This window comes from Cherax quadricarinatus, chromosome 15, assembly GCF_038502225.1.
Source record: "Cherax quadricarinatus isolate ZL_2023a chromosome 15, ASM3850222v1, whole genome shotgun sequence".
NCBI classification, from domain to species: Eukaryota; Metazoa; Arthropoda; class Malacostraca; order Decapoda; family Parastacidae; genus Cherax; species Cherax quadricarinatus.
Window position 1 is genome coordinate 44,271,231 of NC_091306.1, and position 20,546 is coordinate 44,291,776.

The following is a 20,546-nucleotide window of genomic DNA, read 5'->3' on the forward strand; positions in this document are numbered from 1 at the left end:
TTATTTCTACAAGAACGTGAAACAACTTATACAGACCTAGCTGACATCAGCGAAATATTATACAAAAAGCCCCTTATTTTGCAAAGCATTTCGGGCAAATTAGGTTAATTTGTCCCCAGGACGTGACCCCACATCAGGTACCTATGCTGACTGGTAAGCTTAGACCCATATAGATTCTCTCTATGTGGTGCAGGAAAGAGCAACATTGATCACTGTGAGCACTATGTAAAAACACATTTTAAGCTTATAACAAATATTCACTGAGCAAGCTATTGATATACATGTGAGGCATATTATATTAATTTTATTTTCCTACTGAATGATATAAATACTTCTGTTTAGCTGTCATGCTCTGTATTATAATGATAAATTAATGAATAAATTTTCTGTTTATCTTCTAATTGTTTGTTGTTTGCTTTCAGATGCCTCGTACTTGTGTGAATAGTGCAGACAACTTCTGCTACATTTGTGGTGAGGTGACCTTTGCATCACAGAAGCGCCGTATAACTGCTATGGTTAGATTGGTGGCCAGGATGAGAACTGGGCTCTACACATATGCTGCAACAATTGTGCTACTAACCTTCGCCAATCGTTGAACAGGAAGAGGAAAGGAATGCCTTTAGCTGTGTCAATGACATGGCGGGAGCCAACAGACCGTACCAACAATTGTTATTTCTGTCGGGTACCTCCAGTACAAAGAGGCTTGTCAAAGAGAAAAAAGGGGTCCATTGATTATCCAAATATTACATCAGGTATTCACCCAGTTCCACATGGAGAAGGTCTACCAGTTCCTGATGCACCAACTTCGGTATTCTTCGAGTCAGATGAAGAAAGTGGTGAGGAGGAAGAAGAGAAGGATAACAGTGCTGGATTACACAGTGACCGAAGCTTTGATGAAGCAGACTCCTCTAGGCCACATTTCATAACAAAAGGGGAACTCCATGACCTTGTCAGATATCTGCAACTACCATGGAAAAATAGTACCAGAGCAAATGGGGCACAAGAATACTTGTAGATTATTACTGGACATCGGCAAGAGATGATTCTTCAGCCCACTATAAGCGTCAAGCAAAAAGGCAGAGAGTAGGCACAGATTAGAGTTTTAAACATACTGACACATATTGTATATAGTACATTATAATAAAATAATCAGATATTTCATGTCTTTAAACCTATGGCCAAATAACATTTTTCAAGGTGATATTTGGATTCAGAACATGAAAATACATAAGAATTAACTAACCACATTTAAAAAGCATACAACTTTTCAAAAAATTATTGACCAGTGATTATCTGGAGTCGCTTCCGCAGATCAGCGCCCCCGCGCCCCTGTCCCAGACCAGGAATCCTGGTTATTGGCCTGATAGATCAAGCTATTAGCGCCTCCCGCCTGAAGTCCAACGTATGCACCACAACCCGGCTGACCAGGAACTGTTTCGGGGAATCTGTCGAGTTCCATCTTGAAGACAGCCTCTTGAAGACAGCCTCTTGAAGACAACCTCTTGAAGACAACCTCTTGAAGACAACCTCTTGAAGACAGCCTCTTGAAGACAGCCTCTTGAAGACAACCTCTTGAAGACAACCTCTTGAAGACAGCCTCTTGAAGACAACCTCTTGAAGACAACCTCTTGAAGACAGCCTCTTGAAGACAGCCTCTTGAAGACAACCTCTTGAAGACAACTTCTTGAAGACAACCTCTTGAAGACAACCTCTTAAAGACAACCTCTTGAAGCCAGCCTCTTGAAGACAACCTCTTAAAGACAACATCTTGAAGACAACCTCTTGAAGGCAACCTCTTGAAGACAGCTTCTTGAAGACAGCCTCTTGAAGGCAACCTCTTGAAGACAGCCTCTTGAAGCCAGCCTCTTGAAGGCAACCTCTTAAAGACAACATCTTGAAGACAGCCTCTTGAAGACAGCCTCTTGAAGACAACCTCTTGAAGGCAACCTCTTGAAGACAGCCTCTTGAAGCCAGCCTCTTGAAGACAACCTCTTAAAGACAACCTCTTGAAGACAGCCTCTTGAAGACAACCTCTTGAAGACAACCTCTTGAAGACAACCTCTTGAAGACAACCTCTTGAAGACAGCTTCTTGAAGACAACCTCTTGAAGACAGCCTCTTGAAGACAACCTCTTGAAGACAGCCTCTTGAAGACAACCTCTTGAAGACAACCTCTTGAAGACAGCTTCTTGAAGACAGCTTCTTGAAGACAACCTCTTGAAGACAGCCTCTTGAAGACAACCTCTTGAAGACAGCTTCTTGAGGACAACCTCTTGAAGACAGCCTCTTGAAGACAACCTCTTGAAGACAACCTCTTGAAGACAACCTCTTGAAGACAACCTCTTGAAGACAACCTCTTGAAGACAGCCTCTTGAAGACAACCTCTTGAAGACAGCCTCTTGAAGACAACCTCTTGAAGACAGCCTCTTGAAGACAACCTCTTGAAGACAGCCTCTTGAAGACAGCCTCTTGAAGACAACCTCTTGAAGACAGCCTCTTGAAGACAACCTCTTGAAGACAGCCTCTTGAAGACAACCTCTTGAAGACAGCCTCTTGAAGACAACCTCTTGAAGACAGCCTCTTGAAGACAACCTCTTGAAGACAACCTCTTGAAGACAACCTCTTGAAGACAACCTCTTGAAGACAGCCTCTTGAAGACAACCTCTTGAAGACAGCCTCTTGAAGACAACCTCTTGAAGACAGCCTCTTGAAGACAACCTCTTGAAGACAACCTCTTGAAGACAGCCTCTTGAAGGCAACCTCTTGAAGACAACCTCTTGAAGACAGCTTCTTGAAGACAACCTCTTGAAGACAACCTCTTGAAGACAACCTCTTGAAGACAACCTGTTGAAGACAACCTCTTGAAGACAGCCTCTTGAAGACAACCTCTTGAAGACAGCCTCTTGAAGACAACCTCTTGAAGACAGCCTCTTGAAGACAACCTCTTGAAGACAACCTCTTGAAGAAAACCTCTTGAAGACAGCCTCTTGAAGACAACCTCTTGAAGACAACCTCTTGAAGACAACCTCTTGAAGACAGCCTCTTGAAGACAACCTCTTGAAGACAGCCTCTTGTATACAACCTCTTGAAGACAGCCTCTTGAAGACAACCTCTTGAAGACAACCTCTTGAAGACAGCTTCTTGAAGACAGCTTCTTGAAGATAACCTCTTGAAGACAGCTTCTTGAAGACAGCTTCTTGAAGACAGATTCTTGAAGACAGCTTCTTGAAGACAGCTTCTTGAAGACAGCTTCTTGAAGACAGATTCTTGAAGACAGCTTCTTGAAGACAGCTTCTTGAAGACAGCTTCTTGAAGACAGCTTCTTGAAGACAGCTAGAGGATTTGTTGGTAATCCCACTTATGTATGAAGGGTGTTGAAGAGTCGCGGTCCCTTAACACTTATTAGATTCTCTCTCGGTATACTCACCGCTCACCTGCTTTTCACTAGAGATATCTTGCACAGTCTGTCAAGCCTCTTGTGTTTATAAGTAGTAATCTCGGTGTGTAGGTGTGAGACGAGTCCTTCCAGTATCTTCCAAGTGCAGAGTATGATGCATCTTTCTTGCCTACCTCATGAGGAGTAGAGTTCTTGAGACTTCAAGTTTTCACAATAATTTAGGTTTTTGATTGAGTTAATATGAGCTGTCAAAGTTCACCATAGATTTTTCCAGCTCAGTAATTTCGCATGACTTGAAGGGGACAGTTAGCAGACAGCAATACTCGAACCTAGAGAGAGCGAGTCGCCTGAATAGTGTCATTACTGGCTTGGCATCTCTTGTTTTGAAGGTTCTAGTTATCCCATTTTTCTTACAGTTGCGAAAAAAAACATATTTTGATAAAACTGTTTTGATTGTTAACTTTCTTGAGCAAAAGTTAATTAAAATCTACATGCAATATTAATTCACTTGCACATACAACACATCATCTATCAAGAAATAAGATTAAATTCTCACCATGTAGTGTGTTTAAACTTGGCGTCTTAAGTAAGTTTATTCAGGTACAGATACATGTAAGTAAAATTATCATACATAGTGTAACTTACCTACGATAACCCCCCTCCCCCCCCAAAAAAAAAAATCAAAGTGAATTATTTCCACTGGGGTCTTCAGTAGTATCTAATTATTTTTTTTTTTGAGGGGGGAAGGAGGTGAATATTGTTTAATATGAGTGGTTAGACAATAACACAGGTGTCATTAGTGTGTTTGAGTGATGGCTGTGTTGTGTGTGAGGGCGGAGCAGCGGCCGTGTGCACTCAGCCAGCTGAGTTGTGGGTCTACACCGACGTGTTGTCCTCGCGGGTGTAACTCAACTCCCGTCTTCCATTTGCAGAACTCTAAATTTGGTTTAGCAGACTTGGCGGCAAAACTTTGAATGTGGGTTGTTTACACAGTTACCAAGGCGACGGAAGCAGCGTGGACCAATGGGATCCCTGGATGCCGCACGGGACATGTGAACCCGGACAACATTGGCTCAGGCTGGCAGGAATGTTGGAGGCCGCACTCTCCCCGGGCTATTTCTGATCACTACGATATTTATGCCTTGTGGAAGCACAGGAACTGGTGATAACTGACTCGACTGTGATATTACCTGTATGATATGCTACTGAGGAAGGTGTGTACGATTAAACGAGAGTGAGGAAGGGAGAGGGCGCGCGGCGCCCTGCGCTAGGCAGCAGGTTGGACAGGCGGGCATGATGCCCCCTTGGTTGGGGGGTTGGTAGGGAGAGTTGGGGGTGTGGGTTCCCGGGTGGGATAGGGGGAGGGGGAGGGGTGAGTAGGGGGCAGCAGTGGGTTGGTGGAGAGGGTCGTGTTGCCAAGCTTGTGGCAAGTGTGTCGGGAGAGTGTGTACCGTGGTGGTGGTGGCTGTTGTGGGCTGTGTGGCGGCCGTCCAGAGGGCTACCAATTAACCCAAGAGGGACTGTGCTAGTGTAGGTAGCTACATAATGGCGGGACTTATCGAATTAGTCCTGGAGAGGGACGGTCATGACCAGCCATGGGGATTCCGACTCCAAGGCGGCGTAGACGTGGCACTCCCGCTCTCCGTCCAAAGGGTAAGTGATCACAACCTCCTCCAAGAAGAAAAAGACACAATACAGTGACCAGAACAATACACAGCATACTGGAGGAGGTTACATAAATAACCCGCACACAGGAGAAAGAAACTTTCAGCGGTCATAGGAAGAAGCTTATGACTGTCCAAATCAGACCGAAACGTCGTTATAAGCGTCTTTCTCCTGTGTGCGGGCTATTTATGTAACCTCCTCCAGTATGTTGGGTTCAGTCCCTGGCCCATTAAGTCTCTCTACGTCTGTTTTATCTGTGAAGTCAGTGTTCGATTCCATGCCTTTTGGGGAGTCGCTACTGGACACCAAGTCTTACTAAAATAAAATGGATTCCAATTTTCGAATCTTCATCAGGATGAACGTAAGACGGCCATCGAGTGTTAATAATATTATCGAAGCCTCTTGATCTGTTGATACTCTTCGGAGGCCTACCCTTGTCCCTAGCACGGTACTGTAAGATACGAGTACCAGACAGGAACCTGCTCGAGGGGCCTGTGGCTGTCCTGAGTAAGAGCGTTAGGGGGAACTAACTCAACTAGGGGAGAAGGGGAAAGGGAGCAAGAAGGCAAAGGGTAACAGGGGGGGAGGGGGAAGATGACAAATGACAAGGTGAGGATGGTGGTAATGGAATAAGGGAGGGAAGGAGAGGGGAGAGAGAGGGGCTGCTGAGGGAGCTGGTGATAGAACATGAAATGAGAAGGATCGAAGGGGAATCTACTGAGAGAACCCGCTGAAGGAGACTCTACTGAGAGAACCCGTTGAAGGAGACTCTACTGAGTGAACCCGCTGAAGGAGACTACTGAGAGAACCAGCTGAAAGATATCTACTGAGACAGCCCGCTGAAAGATGCTCTACTGAGGGAGCCAGCTGAAAAAGGACCTGCTGAGAAAACCATCTGCTCTGTCCCACTGAGGGAATGATTGTTGCTCGCGCGTGAGGTGCTGCCGCCTGGCGGATGATAAGACTTAACAATAGAAGGTGTTCGTAGCAGAGTACAGGAGGCACAAGATATTTAGGCTTCTCCAGGAAGATCAATCTTTCCTCTCTCTCTCTCTCTCTCTCTCTCTCTCTCTCTCCCTCCCTCTTTACACAGGGTTTTACAAGGTTAGGTTAAGGTTCCTTACTTTATTTACAAGCTAAGAGCTGTTACGTACATCATCTCTCTCCCTCTTTCATTCTTTCTCTATCTCTATCTATCTCTCGACAGAAGTAATGGAAATTAAACGGCAGGTAATCCTCTGCAGATGATCTTGATATATCACAAGGTCCTCTTTTACGTTATAATAAATTACAATAAATTATAATTTACAACAAATTCACATGACGCTGAAAATTTTGTAGACAATTTCGTAAATGATTTCTACCTGGCTTAGTTTTAAGAGGTGTTTACACCATGTGTGGCAGACTCAGGACTCAGTCCAAAGGTTCTCAGGGTCATGACAATCTTGGAAGCTTGGTTAGGGTGCTGAAGCTTACTTGATTTCATTCCAAATTTCCTCTCGTCCTTGCCATGTCTATTTTGGTGATCGTGCTCTCTCTCTATCTCTCTCTCTCTCTCTCTCTCTCTCTCTCTCTCTCTCTCTCTCTCTCTCTCTCTCTCTCTCTCTCTCTCTCTCTCTCTCTCTCTCTCTCTCTCTCTAGCAACTTTTTCTTCACATGATTGCTAACAAGATGTGATTTAAATCACGTTCTTCGTAAAGCTAATGAGAAAGATATAAAACTTTAAACCTTAAAGGAAGAGACCGAAAAAGTGGTTTATTATCTGTTATACAATGTTAACTATGAACAATTGGTACAGTCAAATTATCTTCTCATCACTGTGGGAAGACCAAGTAGGACAAGAATTGTTCACGGGCTAAGAAAGCGTAAATAAGGAAAGGGAGGTGTAAAGGTTTTATTTTTTGTAATAAACATTATTGGTTAGAGGAGCAGTGTTGTGCGCCCCTTACTCTATAGTATAGAGTATAGTATAGAGTAAGGGGCAAGTCGGACCGAAACGTTGTCATCTGTTCCGTTCTTGTGTGTGCGGGTTATTTGTGTATCAACTCAGTAAATTAGTAAGAACTGAGAAATTCAAATTTAAACTGAAAAATCCAACTGGCAAATATGCATTACTTAATGGCATAAGCTTTAAGTGAAAGTCTTCAGTAATTTTCCCAAAGCTGACAAATTATCTGACAATGGATCATCGAAGCCTCCAGATATTACCATAGTGAACAAACACTGGTTTAAGAGACGCGTGCGATTCCCTGTCTTCTATTATGTTCATTTTCCACTATAATCTACGTTGTCCATAATTACTATCGCATTCGCTTTGTCTGCTTTCGTAAGGTGACGTCCAGGATCTTTCCTTAATTCAATCTTAGAGGACAGTTGGGTTACACAGCAGAAATCAGACCTGTGAAGCCCAATTGTTTCCAGAGATTTGTTAAGTTATACCATGAATTAAGGAAAGATCCTGGACGTCACCTTACGAAACAAACGAAGTAAATGCGATAGTAATTGTGGACGAGGTAGATTATAGTGGAAAATGAACAAGAAAATGGTATAAAATACTGACACCATGGAAAATAAACACATAAGCAGTTTAATGTGATCCTTTACTGACAACGTTTCGCCCACACAGTGGATTTTAACAAATCACAAACATATCTACCTGGGTGAAATGAACATGTTAGTACAAGGCAGAGGAACTTACGTGTCTCTTAATTCAAAGACTTGACAGTCGAAACAGTCATTGCTGTTCAGTACAGTACTTACCAAGTTGACAGAGGATCCTATATATGGACAGTCATCTACACGTATATCATAAACAAAAGAGAGATGAAAAAAAACAAGTCATGAGAATGAAATGAGAAGAATGAAACTATAATAAGGGTAATATAACATCCTCTCAACAAAATTAGAAAAACGATAACCATTTATATGTCGAAATTAAAGCATTAATTAATAACATCGAGACAGTAATTTTGGCTTTACATATTTTAATGTTAATTGGAACAACTTATCGGGTGACCAAGATTCTGCCAGACACCAAAAAATGATGAATTAGACACATACGTAACATCTGGGTGTCATTGTGGACGTTTCGCCATCCAGTGGCTTTAACAATACAATAAATGGACATAACAGAAATATATACAGAAAATAGTGGAAGACGAGGTAGTCTTAGTCATGAAGAATCTTCAAGACTACGGTACTCATCACCTGCTCCTAGGCTGAGGGACTGACTATCTCATCTTCCACTATTTGCTGTGTATGTTTCTGTTATGTTCGTGTACTATATTGATAAAGTCACTGGATGGTGAAGCGTCCACCAGTAAAGACACCCAGATGTTACAAGTGTGTCTAATTCGTCATCTTGTCGGTACTGAATACCACTGATATACAGACACCAGATAGATTCACCTCATCTTGCTGAGAGTACATGGCATGATCTCAGGTTTCAGTAACCATTAACTGAGGCTGCCAAAGATGACTGTTATATTACCAGCATTAAAATAACAGAAGAAAAAAAAATTTCCTGTAGAAGATGGCCTTAATTATGGATATTTGTTGTCACAGTGGCTAATAATGTGTATGATGATGGCAGTGATTTGTTGGGAGAGTCAAAACAAAAGTTGTAGATGTTGGAAGATTTTTACAAGGTGTGTAAAAGCGAACTGAGAGTGAACGCTAAAAGTCCTATTTCCTGACGAACCTAACCTAACCTGACCTAACTTAACCTGACCTGACCTAACCTAACCTCACCTAACCTGATCTAACCTAACCTAACCTAACTTAACCTGACCTGACCTAACCTAACCTAACCTGACCTAACCTAACCTAACCTAACCTAACCTAACCTAACCTGACCTAACTTAGCCTGACCTAACCTAACCTGACCTAACCTAACCTAACCTAACCTAACCTAACCTTACCTAACCTAACCTAACCTAACCTAACCTAACCTGACCTGACCTAACCTGACCTGACCTAACCTGACCTAACCTAACCTAACCTAACCTAACCTAACCTGACCTAACCTAACTTAACCTAACCTAACCTAACCTGACTTAACCTAACCGGACCTAACCTAACCTGATCTAACCTAACCTAACCTAACCTAACCTGACCTAACTTAACCTGACCTAACCTAACCTGACCTAATCTAACCTGACCTAACCTAACCAAACCTAACCTGACCTAACCTAATCTAACCTAACCTAACCTAACCTAACCTAACCTAACCTGACGAACCTTATCTAACCTAACCTAACCTCACCTAACCTACCCTAATCTAAACTAACCTAACCTAATCTGACGAACCTTACCTAATCTAACCTAACCTAACCTACCCTAATCTAACCTAACCTAACCTAACCTGACGAACCTTACCTAACCTAACCTAACCTAATCTAACCTAAACTAACCTGACGAACCTTATCTAACCTAACCTAACCTAATCTAACCTAAACTAACCTGACGAACCTTACTTAAGATAAGATAAGATAAGATAAGATTTCGTTCGGATTTTTAACCCCGGGGGGTTAGCCACCCAGGATAACCCAAGAAAGTCAGTGCGTCATCGAGGACTGTCTAACTTATTTCCATTGGGGTCCTTAATCTTGTCCCCCAGGATGCGACCCACACCAGTCGACTAACACCCAGGTACCTATTTGCTGCTAGGTGAACAGGACAACAGGTGTAAGGAAACGTGTCGAAATGTTTCCACCCGCCGGGAATCGAACCCGGGCCCTCCGTGTGTGAAGCGGGAGCTTTAGCCACCAGGCCACCTAACCTACCCTAATCTAGCCTAACCTAATCTAACCTGACGAACCTTACCTAACCTAACCTAACTTAATCTGACCTAACCTGACCTAACCTAACCTAACACTATAAGTTGTAATGTGAGAAATTTAGGCAGTTGAAGACTGAAACTCACACTGGAAGAAAGAAATATGGAATAACTGAACGTAATTATGTGTGAGCGAGTTGAGAATCACAAAATAAATGAAGAAGCGAAAGTAGCAGGAATGTTGATAAACCTGTGTACAGCAACAAGTTGATGAAAGAGTGTACATAAAAGAAATGTATAAGAGAAGTGTAATTGTGTCAGCGCTTATGTGTGGTTGTGTGACTTTTGTGTGTGGTTGTGTGACTTTTGTGTGTGGTTGTGTGACTTTTGTGTGTGGTTGTGTGACTTTTGTGTGTGGTTGTGTGACTTTTGTGTGTGGTTGTGTGACTTTTGTGTGTGGTTGTGTGACTTTTGTGTGTGGTTGTGTGACTTTTGTGTGTGGTTGTGTGACTTTTGTGTGTGGTTGTGTGACTTTTGTGTGTGGTTGCGTGACTTTTGTGTGTGGTTGTGTGACTTTTGTGTGTGGTTGTGTGACTTTTGTGTGTGGTTGTGTGACTTTTGTGTGTGGTTGTGTGACTTTTGTGTGTGGTTGTGTGACTTTTGTGTGTGGTTGTGTGACTTTTGTGTGTGGTTGTGTGATTTTTGTGTGTGGTTGTGTGACTTTTGTGTGTGGTTGTGTGACTTTTGTGTGTGTTTGTGTGACTTTTGTGTGTGGTTGTGTGACTTTTGTGTGTGGTTGTGTGACTTTTGTGTGTGGTTGTGTGACTTTTGTGTGTGGTTGTGTGATTTTTGTGTGTGGTTGTGTGACTTTTGTGTGTGGTTGTGTGACTTTTGTGTGTGTTTGTGTGACTTTTGTGTGTGGTTGTGTGACTTTTGTGTGTGGTTGTGTGACTTTTGTGTGTGGTTGTGTGACTTTTGTGTGTGGTTGTGTATCTTTTGTGTGTGGTTGTGTATCTTTTGTGTGTGGTTGTGTATCTTTTGTGTGTAAGTGTGTGTTTTCAGTGTGTGGATGTGTGTGATGGTCACTAAACATGGCTGCTGGGAGGAGGCTGGAGGGACTGAAGCAACAGTGACCGTGATAACTCTGAAGATGTCAGCATTATACAGAAAATAATGAGTGAAAATATTAAAAGATGATTTAGAGGTAAGAATGGAAGACAGTGGAAAGAATGTTGTCATCCAGAACGGAAGAAGCAAATCCATAAAGATGGTATATAAATCAAGGGTTACGTGAAAGGTGTTGGAAGTGACACAGAGAAGGTTGGAAGAGGCTTTGAGAGATAGGAGATTAAGCATTCACAGAACAATATGATATTTCGGATTGAATGTAGGAAAGTGGTTTTGTGGGATTTGAAGTACTGTTGGAGTGTGGGGAAGGTAACATTAAAAAAAAATCAGTGGGGAACCAGTTAGATAAACTAAGTTATGTTAGGTCAGGTTCGCCAGGAAACAGAACAAGTGTTTTCTGAAGCGGGACTTAGTCATATGGAAGGTCATCTGACTTCCAAAACTAAAGTTTTGGAAGTGGCAAGAACTGTGCCACCGAGGCAGGTTATGGGAAGGTGGAAAAACAGTTATATCTTGTATGTGTCTGAAAAGTGAGAGAGATTACACTTTCTCTGTTTTTCACCCTAACTTAGTGTGTGTGAGTGTGTGTGTGTGTGTGTGTGTGTGTGTGTGTGTGTGTGTGTGTGTGTGTGTGTGTGTGTGTGTGTGTGTGTGTGTGTGTGTGTATGTGTGTGTGTGTGTGTGTGTGTATGTGTTTGTGTGTGTGTGTGTACTCACCTATTTGTGGTTGCAGGGGTCGATTCACAGCTCCTGGCCCCGCCTCTTCGCTGATTGCTACTAGGTCCTCTCTCTCCCTGCCCCATGAGCTCTATCATACCTCGCCTTAAAACTATGTATGGTTCCTGCCTCCACCACATCACTTTCTAGGCTATTCCATGGCCTGACTACTCTATGACTAAAGAAATACTTCCTAACATCCCTTTGATTCATTTGAGTCTTCAACTTCCAATTGTGACCTCTTGTGTCTGTGTCCCATCTCTGGAACATCCCGTCTTTGTCCACCTCGTCTATTCCGCGCAGTATTTTATGTGTCGTTATCATGTCTCCCCTGACCCTCCTGGCCTCCAGTGTCGTCAGGCCGATTTCCCTCAACCTTTCTTCATAGGACAATCCCCGTAGCTCTGGGACTAGTCTTGTTGCAAACCTTTGCACTTTCTCTAATTTCTTCACGTGCTTGACTAGGTGTGGATTCCAAACTGGTGCAGAGAGGCAGATAGGCAGATAGACAGACAGACAGACAGACAAACAGACAGACAGACAGACAGACAGACAGACAGACAGACAGACTGACAGACAGACAGACAGAGGGAAAGTAGGTACGCTACATGCCTCCACCAGTGCAAGAGTGTCAGCTGGGAGGCACCTACCTTGGATAGGAGCCAGGCTAGTTTCGTGACAGGATCAAACTATATACATGTCAGTGGAGTTGTAGTGTAAAACCTTTACAGTCATTGCTGTATTTTGACATGACCTTTAATTTTAAAATTAGGCATGCATAATTGATCTAGCACCAGCCCAGCGAACGTAGAGTTCAAACGACATTACAAACCAGTCCTGAAACTAGTAAGTCAATTCTCTAAACACTGTAGCTACTAGGTCCATTTCTAAACACACTAGGTAGGTATGCAGGGGCCGCCACTATGACTACAAACACAGGTTTTCACACAGCAGCACAGCTGTGGCGAGGTCCAAGCCAAGGTTCCTTCAAAGCCGCCGTGAACCACAGAGAACACTGGCTTAAAACTGTAATAACCCACCGCTCAGTGAGGAGTTGACAATCATATCGTTACAGTTGTTCGGTGTATTGGAAATATAATAACTCTGCTCATGTCTTTCAGTTATATTAATTATTTGTATCAGCGCAAATAAAATATATGGCCATTTCTTACAGAAAATTTTGAACGATATCCACACACACACACACACACATACATATTTATATATATATATATATATATATATATATATATATATATATATATATATATATATATATATATATATATATATATATATATATATACAGTGGTCCCTCGTTGTTGGTAATTAATCGGTTCCTGGAGCCGTTACTATAAACGAAATTTACGATTTACGAATCAATTTTCCCCATAAGAAATAATGTAAATACAATTAATCCGTTCCTGACACCCAGAAGTATTAAAACAAAAAATTTTTTAACGTGAAATATACATGTAGTACATAAACAATACAATGGAAAATGATGAATGAAACATTAACAGCATAACACTTACATTTATTGGAGATTCTTCTTAGTGTATGGGAGACTGGAGGAGGAGAGAGAGTGGATTGTTTATAGTTTGGAAGGGGAATTCCCTTCCATCAACACCTCAGGTACCATTTGCTTTTCTGGGGTTGCTTCTCTTCTCTGTTTCTTAATGCCACTAGGACCACCTTGAGAGTCACTGGAGTCCTGTCTCACAAAATAACTGTGGAGAGAGCTCTGTTTCTGGCATCTCTTTAACACTTCCCTAAAATGGCCCAAGACTTTGTCACTGTACATGTTGCCAACCTGGCTTGCAACAACCTTGTTAAGGTGATGTTTCTCCATAAAGCTTTCCATCTTACCCCACATAATAAAAATCTCTTTAATTTCTGAAGAAGGCACCTTCTTCCATCTCTCTTCCTCCTCCTCTGCAGCAAGATTCTGAGCTGCGATGTGTTGCTCTTCCTGCTGAAGCTCTTGCAGCTCCTCAGTGGTGAGCTCTTCATTGTGGTCTTCCACCAATTCTTCCACATCCTCCAAACTCACATCCAACCCCATGGAACTCCCCAGTGCCACAATTGATTTTACAACAGACATAGGCTCATTAGGGTCAGTCCCAAATTCTTCAAAATCCCTCTTGTCGACACAATCTGGCCACAATTTTCTCCAGGAAGAGTTCAAAGTCCTGGTAGTCACTCCCTCCCAAGCCATACCTATAAGGGTTATGCAGTGGAGGATACTGAAGTGTTCTCTCCAAAATTCCCTTAGGGTCAAGTGAGTGTCTGTGGTCACAGTCAAGCACCTGTGAAACATTGCTTTTGTGTAGAGTTTTTTAAAGTTTGCAATAACCTGCTGGTCCATGGGTTGGAGGAGAGGAGTGGTATTCAGGGGCAAGAACTTTACTGTGATGAACCCAAACTCCTCGAAAATTAGGTCATCCAAGTTTGGAGGATGAGCAGGTGCATTGTCCATTACTAGCAGGCACTTGAGATCCAATTTCTTTTCCAGGAGATACTCCTTCACACTAGGGCCAAACACTTCATTGAACCACTCGACGAAAATTTCCCTCGTGACCCATGCCTTACTATTAGATTTCCAAAACACACACAATTTACTCTTCATAACATTGTTTTTCATGAACACACTGGGATTTTCAGAATGGTACACTAGTAATGGCTTCACTTTGAAATCCCCACTAGCATTAGCACAGAACATTAGCATCAGCCTGTCTTTCATAGGCTTGTGTCCTGGCATTGCCTTTTCCTCTTGTGTAATGAAGGTCCTCTTTGGCATTTTCTTCCAAAAGAGGCCTGTTTCGTCACAATTGAACACTTGTTCAGGTTTCAGTCCTTCAGCCTCTATGTACTCCTGGAATTCATGCACATATTTTTCAGCCGCCTTGTGGTCCGAACTGGCAGCCTCACCATGCCTTACCACACTGTGTATGCCAGTACGGTTCTTAAATCTCTCAAACCAGCCTTTGCTGGCCTTAAATTCACTCACTTCACCACTATTTGCAGGCAATTTCTTTACCAAATCTTCATGCAACTGCCTAGCCTTTTCACAAATAAACGAAGTCATAAGAGTATCTCCTGCTAATTGTTTCTCATTTATCCACACCAATAATAACTTCTCAACCTCTTCCAGTACTGGTGATCTCATTTTTGTCAGCATAGTTACTCCCTTTGCAACAACAGCATCCTTTATTTCATTTTTCTTGGCCACTATGGAACATAAGGTTGTGTAGGGTTTCTTATACATCCTGGACAGTTCGGCCGCACTTGTACCACTTTCATATTGTTCAATGTTGGTTTTCTTAAATTCAATCGTATTTCTCACCTTCTTTACCACAGGCTTGGCACTAGGAGCTTTCTTTGGAGCCATGGTAGCTTATTTAGTACTTGCAAGCACTAAAATAAATGGAATATTATGAAATATTTCGCTGGAGCACGTGAGGGGACCTTCGCTCACTGGTAAACAATGCCAGACTGGCTGCCGCCCTGGCTCACACCGTGGGTACGTGTCCTGGACGAACTACGACTCGCGAGTCAACCTATGAAAAGCGAGTCCATGTTTATACGAAAATACCCCTATGATTGGCGAATTTTACGATTGCCCGGAACTACGAAAAGCGGGCGACCACTGTATATATATATATGTATATATATATATATATATATATATATATATATATATATATATATATATATATATATATATATATAAATGCAATAAGATCACAGTAAACAGGTGATTTCAGAATATGCAAAACAACCACTGTGAAAGAATAGAGAAATTCCAAGCGCTTTCGTGACTACTGACATTATCAAGGAACATTGTTCTTTGATAATGTGAGTAGTCACGAAAGCGCTTGGAATTTCTCTATTCTTTCACAGTGGTTGTTTTGCATACATACATATATATATATATATATATATATATATATATATATATATATATATATATATATATATATATATATATATATATATATATATATTATATATATATATATATATATATATATATATATATATATATATATATATATATATATATATATATATATATATATATATATATATATATGTCGTGCCGAATATGTAAAACTGGTCAATTAGCAAGAACTCATTTAAAATTAAGTCCTTTCTAAAATTTTCCCTATTACGTTTAAAGATATTTTTTTTTTGTCATTTATGTAAATGTAAAAATTAATTTTGTACTAAAAAAACCTTAGAAAACTTACCTAACCTTATTATAACAAGCGCAATTTATTTTAGCCTAATCCAACTAAATATATTGTAGATACGTTTACAATAATTTAATACTAAACAAACACAGTGAAATATATATTTTTCGTTAGGCTGAGAATGATTTTTGCGAAATTATTGCATACACAAATTTTCGCTTGTCTTTTTCAGCAAGAATAGCGTTGAACATTAAAATGGTATAAGATACCGACAGGTTGTTAGGTAAGACACATATGCAACAGTTAGGTATCTTTATTATGAAACGTTTCGCCTACACAGTAGGCTTCTTCAGTCAAGTACAGAAAAGTTGATAGAAGCAGAAGATACTTGAAGACGATGTAATCAGTCCATCACCTGTCAGACACTGCAACAGAAGGGTATCTTGGTACAGACCTGCAATCAACTTCGACAACTTCCACTAGTGAGGGCGGCTGGATTTGAGAGGGACCTGACCTCTGGGCATCTGAGTTCTTACCTCTCCTAGTGGCCTACGTCTCACCTCTTGGCGCTATAAAAAGCTCCATCCTGTCACTTCATCTCCATATTGTTTCATACTATGGAACAATGCTCTTCTCCAGACTGAGGGACTGACCACCTCAAAACTTTAAGGGTGATGGACTGATTACATCGTCTTCAAGTATCTTCTGCTTCTATCAACTTTTCTGTACTTGACTGAAGAAGCCTACTGTGTAGGCGAAACGTTTCATAATAAAGATACCTAACTGTTGCATATGTGTCTTACCTAACAACCTGTCGGTATTTTATACCATTTTAATGTTCAATCTGTCAGACACTGCAACACAAGGGTATCTTGGTACAGACCTGCAATCAACTTCGACAACTTCCACTAGTGAGGGCGGCTGGATTTGAGAGGGACCTGACCTCTCAGCATCTGAGTTCTTACCTCTCCTAGTGGCCTACGTCTCACCTCTTGGCGCTATAAAAAGCTCCATCCTGTCACTTCATCTCCATATTGTTTCATACTATGGAACAATGCTCTTCTCCAGACTGAGGAAGTCTCTACTACCACTCCGTCCAACAGTACCCTCTTGGGAGCACCGCTGGGTCACCAGGCCATCGACACTGCCCTCAGGGACAAATTGAATGACCTAATGAGAATGGAGGAGAGAATAAGCGATCTTGATGCCCATGATGCTCTGTATCTCCTCACAAGGTGTCTTACTATGCCAAGACTCACTTACTTCCTGAGGTGTGCACCCTCTTTTGACAACCCAACACTCGATGAATATGACGCACACCTGAGGTCAACCTTTAAGAAGGCCCTGAACCTGTCACTAGAGGATCAGCAATGGGATCAGGCAACCCTACCAGTGCGACTGGGAGGTATAGGGGTGCGCAAAGCAACGCATGTTGCTTTACCTGCTTTTCTGTCTTCGTGTTTGGCTTCCAGTGCATTAGTCAAGAAGATAGTTCCCGAATGCTTGAGAGACGTGGAAGGAGCTCAAGACCCCAGGTTTACTGAAGCAGCGATTCGGTGGGACACCCTTACAGACTCCTTAAGTAGACCAGCTCCTCTCAAAGAACACAAACAGTCCCACTGGGACAAACCGATCATGGAAAAAATCGCCCACACAATGCTCTCAAATGCTTCAGGAAAGGACAAAGCTCGTCTTCTGGCAGTGAAGACACCACACTCTGGAGATTTCCTGTTAGCTGTTCCCAATTCCTCCCTGGGCACCCGTCTCGACCCAAAGGCCATTCGGATTGGTGTTGCTCTTCGCCTAGCTGCCCCCATCCTCACCGAACAGAGGTGCATTTGCAGCAGGGCGACAGCTGATCAATTCGGACTTCATGGTCTCGTGTGTCACACAGCAGAACGGAAGTATGCCAGACATGAGGAGGTCAATGACATTATAAAGAGAAGCCTCGCCACAGCCCGTTGCCCATCTCAACGGGAACCCCAAGTACAGAGGTCTGATGGAAGTCAAAAGCGTCCTGATGGAGCCACTATGCTACCCTGGAAGAATGGAAAGCAGATTGCCTGGGACTACACCTGTGCCGCCACACTGGCAGACACCTACTTGCCATACACCGTAGTGGAAGGGGGTGGAGCTGCCAGCCACAGGGAGACCCAGAAGATCCGAAAATATGAAGACCTTCCCCCTTGGTATAACTTCATTCCAATAGGGTCGGAGACCCTTGGAGCATGGGGCAAGTCTGCTCTAAAGTTCCTCAAAGAGCTGGGTGAAAAGCTCATCATAGAAACCAAGGACAACAGGGCGACCAGCTTCCTCTTTCAGAGACTCAGTGTTGCGATCCAGAGAGGAAATGCCTGCAGCATTCTGGGCACGCGGCCCATCGCAGGGGAGCTGGACGAAGTATTCGAGATGTAGCTCTGAGTTATTTAAGTTGTTTTACTTTCTGTTGTATTTTTGTGAATGTTTGGCCAATGTATTTTGTCTTTAAATAAAACATACTGGAAATATAGGGGGTGGTAGGAGAAAATTCTCAAACAGCTTCAGGGAGAATCTTGAGTTTTCCCTGAAGCAAGTTTATTCTTTTCTCTGAGGATGAGGGTCCCCAGAACAGTTCTAGAGGTGGTACCTCCTTATATTATCTATCTATCTATCTATATATATATATATATATATATATATATATATATATATATATATATATATATATATATATATATATACGTATATATATATATATATATATATATATATATATATATATATATATATATATATATATATATATATATATATATATATATATATATATATATATATATAAACAGATATTTGGAGCCCCTCATGAAGTTAATTTTCTTATACTATATGCCTCTTAGTATCAAACACGATAGGTATGTTTATTTAATGTGGTGAGTCATCACAGTGACTTGTATTAACTTACCCACATTACCGTGCCTGGAACAATTTACAACTTACCCACATTATCGAGTCTGGAACAATTTACAACTTACCCACATTACCGTGCCTGGAACAATTTACAACTTACCCACATTATCGAGTCTGGAACAATTTACAACTTACCCACATTACCGTGCCTGGAACAATTCACAACTTACCCACATTATCGAGTCTGGAACAATTTACAACTTACCCACATTACTGTGCCTGGAACAATTTACAACTTACCCACATTATCGAGTCTGGAACAATTTACAACTTACCCACATTACCGTGCCTGGAACAATTCACAACTTACCCACATTAGCGCTTATATATATATATAAACAGATATTTGGAGCCCCTCATGAAGTTAATTTTCTTATACTATATGCCTCTTAGTATCAAACACGATAGGTATGTTTATTTAATGTGGTGAGTCATCACAGTGACTTGTATTAACTTACCCACATTACCGTGCCTGGAACAATTTACAACTTACCCACATTATCGAGTCTGGAACAATTTACAACTTACCCACATTACCGTGCCTGGAACAATTTACAACTTACCCACATTATCGAGTCTGGAACAATTTACAACTTACCCACATTACTGTGCCTGGAACAATTTACAACTTACCCACATTATCGAGTCTGGAACAATTTACAACTTACCCACATTACCGTGCCTGGAACAATTCACAACTTACCCACATTAGCGCTTATATATATATATAAACTTACCCACATTACTGTGCCTGGAACAATTTACAACTTACCTACATTATCGAGTCTGGAACAATTTACAATTTATTCACATTACCGTGCCTGGAACAATTCACAACTTACCCACATTACCGTGCCTGGAACAATTCACAACTTACCCACATTACCGTGCCTGGAACAATTCGCAACTTACCCACATTACCGTGCTTGGAACAATTTACAACTTACCCACATTACCGTGCCTGGAACAATTCACAACTTACCCACATTACCGTGCCTGGAACAATTCGCAACTTACCCACATTACCGTGCCTGGGACAATTCGCAACTTACCCACATTACCGTGCCTGGAACAATTCACAGCTTACCCACATTACCGTGCCTGGAACAATTCACAACTTACCCACATTACCGTGCCTGGAACAATTCACAACTTACATTACCGTGCCTGGAACAATTTACAACTTACATTACCGTGCCTGGAACAATTCACAACTTACATAACCGTGCCTGGAACAATTCACAACTTACCTTACCGTACCTGGAACAATTCACAACTTACCCACATTACCGTGCCTGGAACAATTTACAACTAACATTACCGTGCCTGGAACAATTCACAACTTACATTATCGTGCCTGGAACAATTCACAACTTACATTACCGTGCCTGGAACAATTCACAACTTACATTATCGTGTCTGGAACAATTCACAACTTACATTACAGTGCCTGGAACAATTCGCAACTTACCCACATTACCGTGCCTGGAACAATTCACAACTTACATTACCGTGCCTAAAAAAATTCACACGTTACGTCAATACTGTGCATGGATCAGTTTACTAAGGAAAACTACCAGACGTTACGATCCCTTCAGATCATTATCAAGTTCCGAGCTAAGCAGTGGGATGTTGTATAATGAAGCCATAGAGAACACTGAAGATAATTTTATAATGAAGGCTACAACTACTATACGGGCAGTGGAAGACTCAAGAACATT

General features: G+C 41.7%; 1 protein-coding gene across 8 annotated transcripts in view; it reads left to right on the forward strand.

The window, feature by feature from the left end:
- Positions 1-4,805: 4,805 nt before the first annotated feature.
- The window catches only part of LOC128703343 (PDZ_signaling and DUF4749 domain-containing protein Zasp66), a 325,662-nt gene continuing 309,921 nt past the window's right edge, over positions 4,806-20,546 (forward strand). For 4 of the 8 annotated variants that reach the window (XM_070085328.1, XM_070085327.1, XM_070085329.1 and 1 more), the window contains exon 1: positions 4,809-5,049. In XM_070085328.1, coding sequence (XP_069941429.1) covers positions 4,942-5,049 — 108 coding nt within the window. In that variant the 5' untranslated portion in view covers positions 4,809-4,941. Of the gene's footprint in view, positions 5,050-20,546 lie in introns of all 8 variants that reach the window. The other 4 variants (XM_070085325.1, XM_070085330.1, XM_070085331.1 and 1 more) reach the window with 2 other exon arrangements.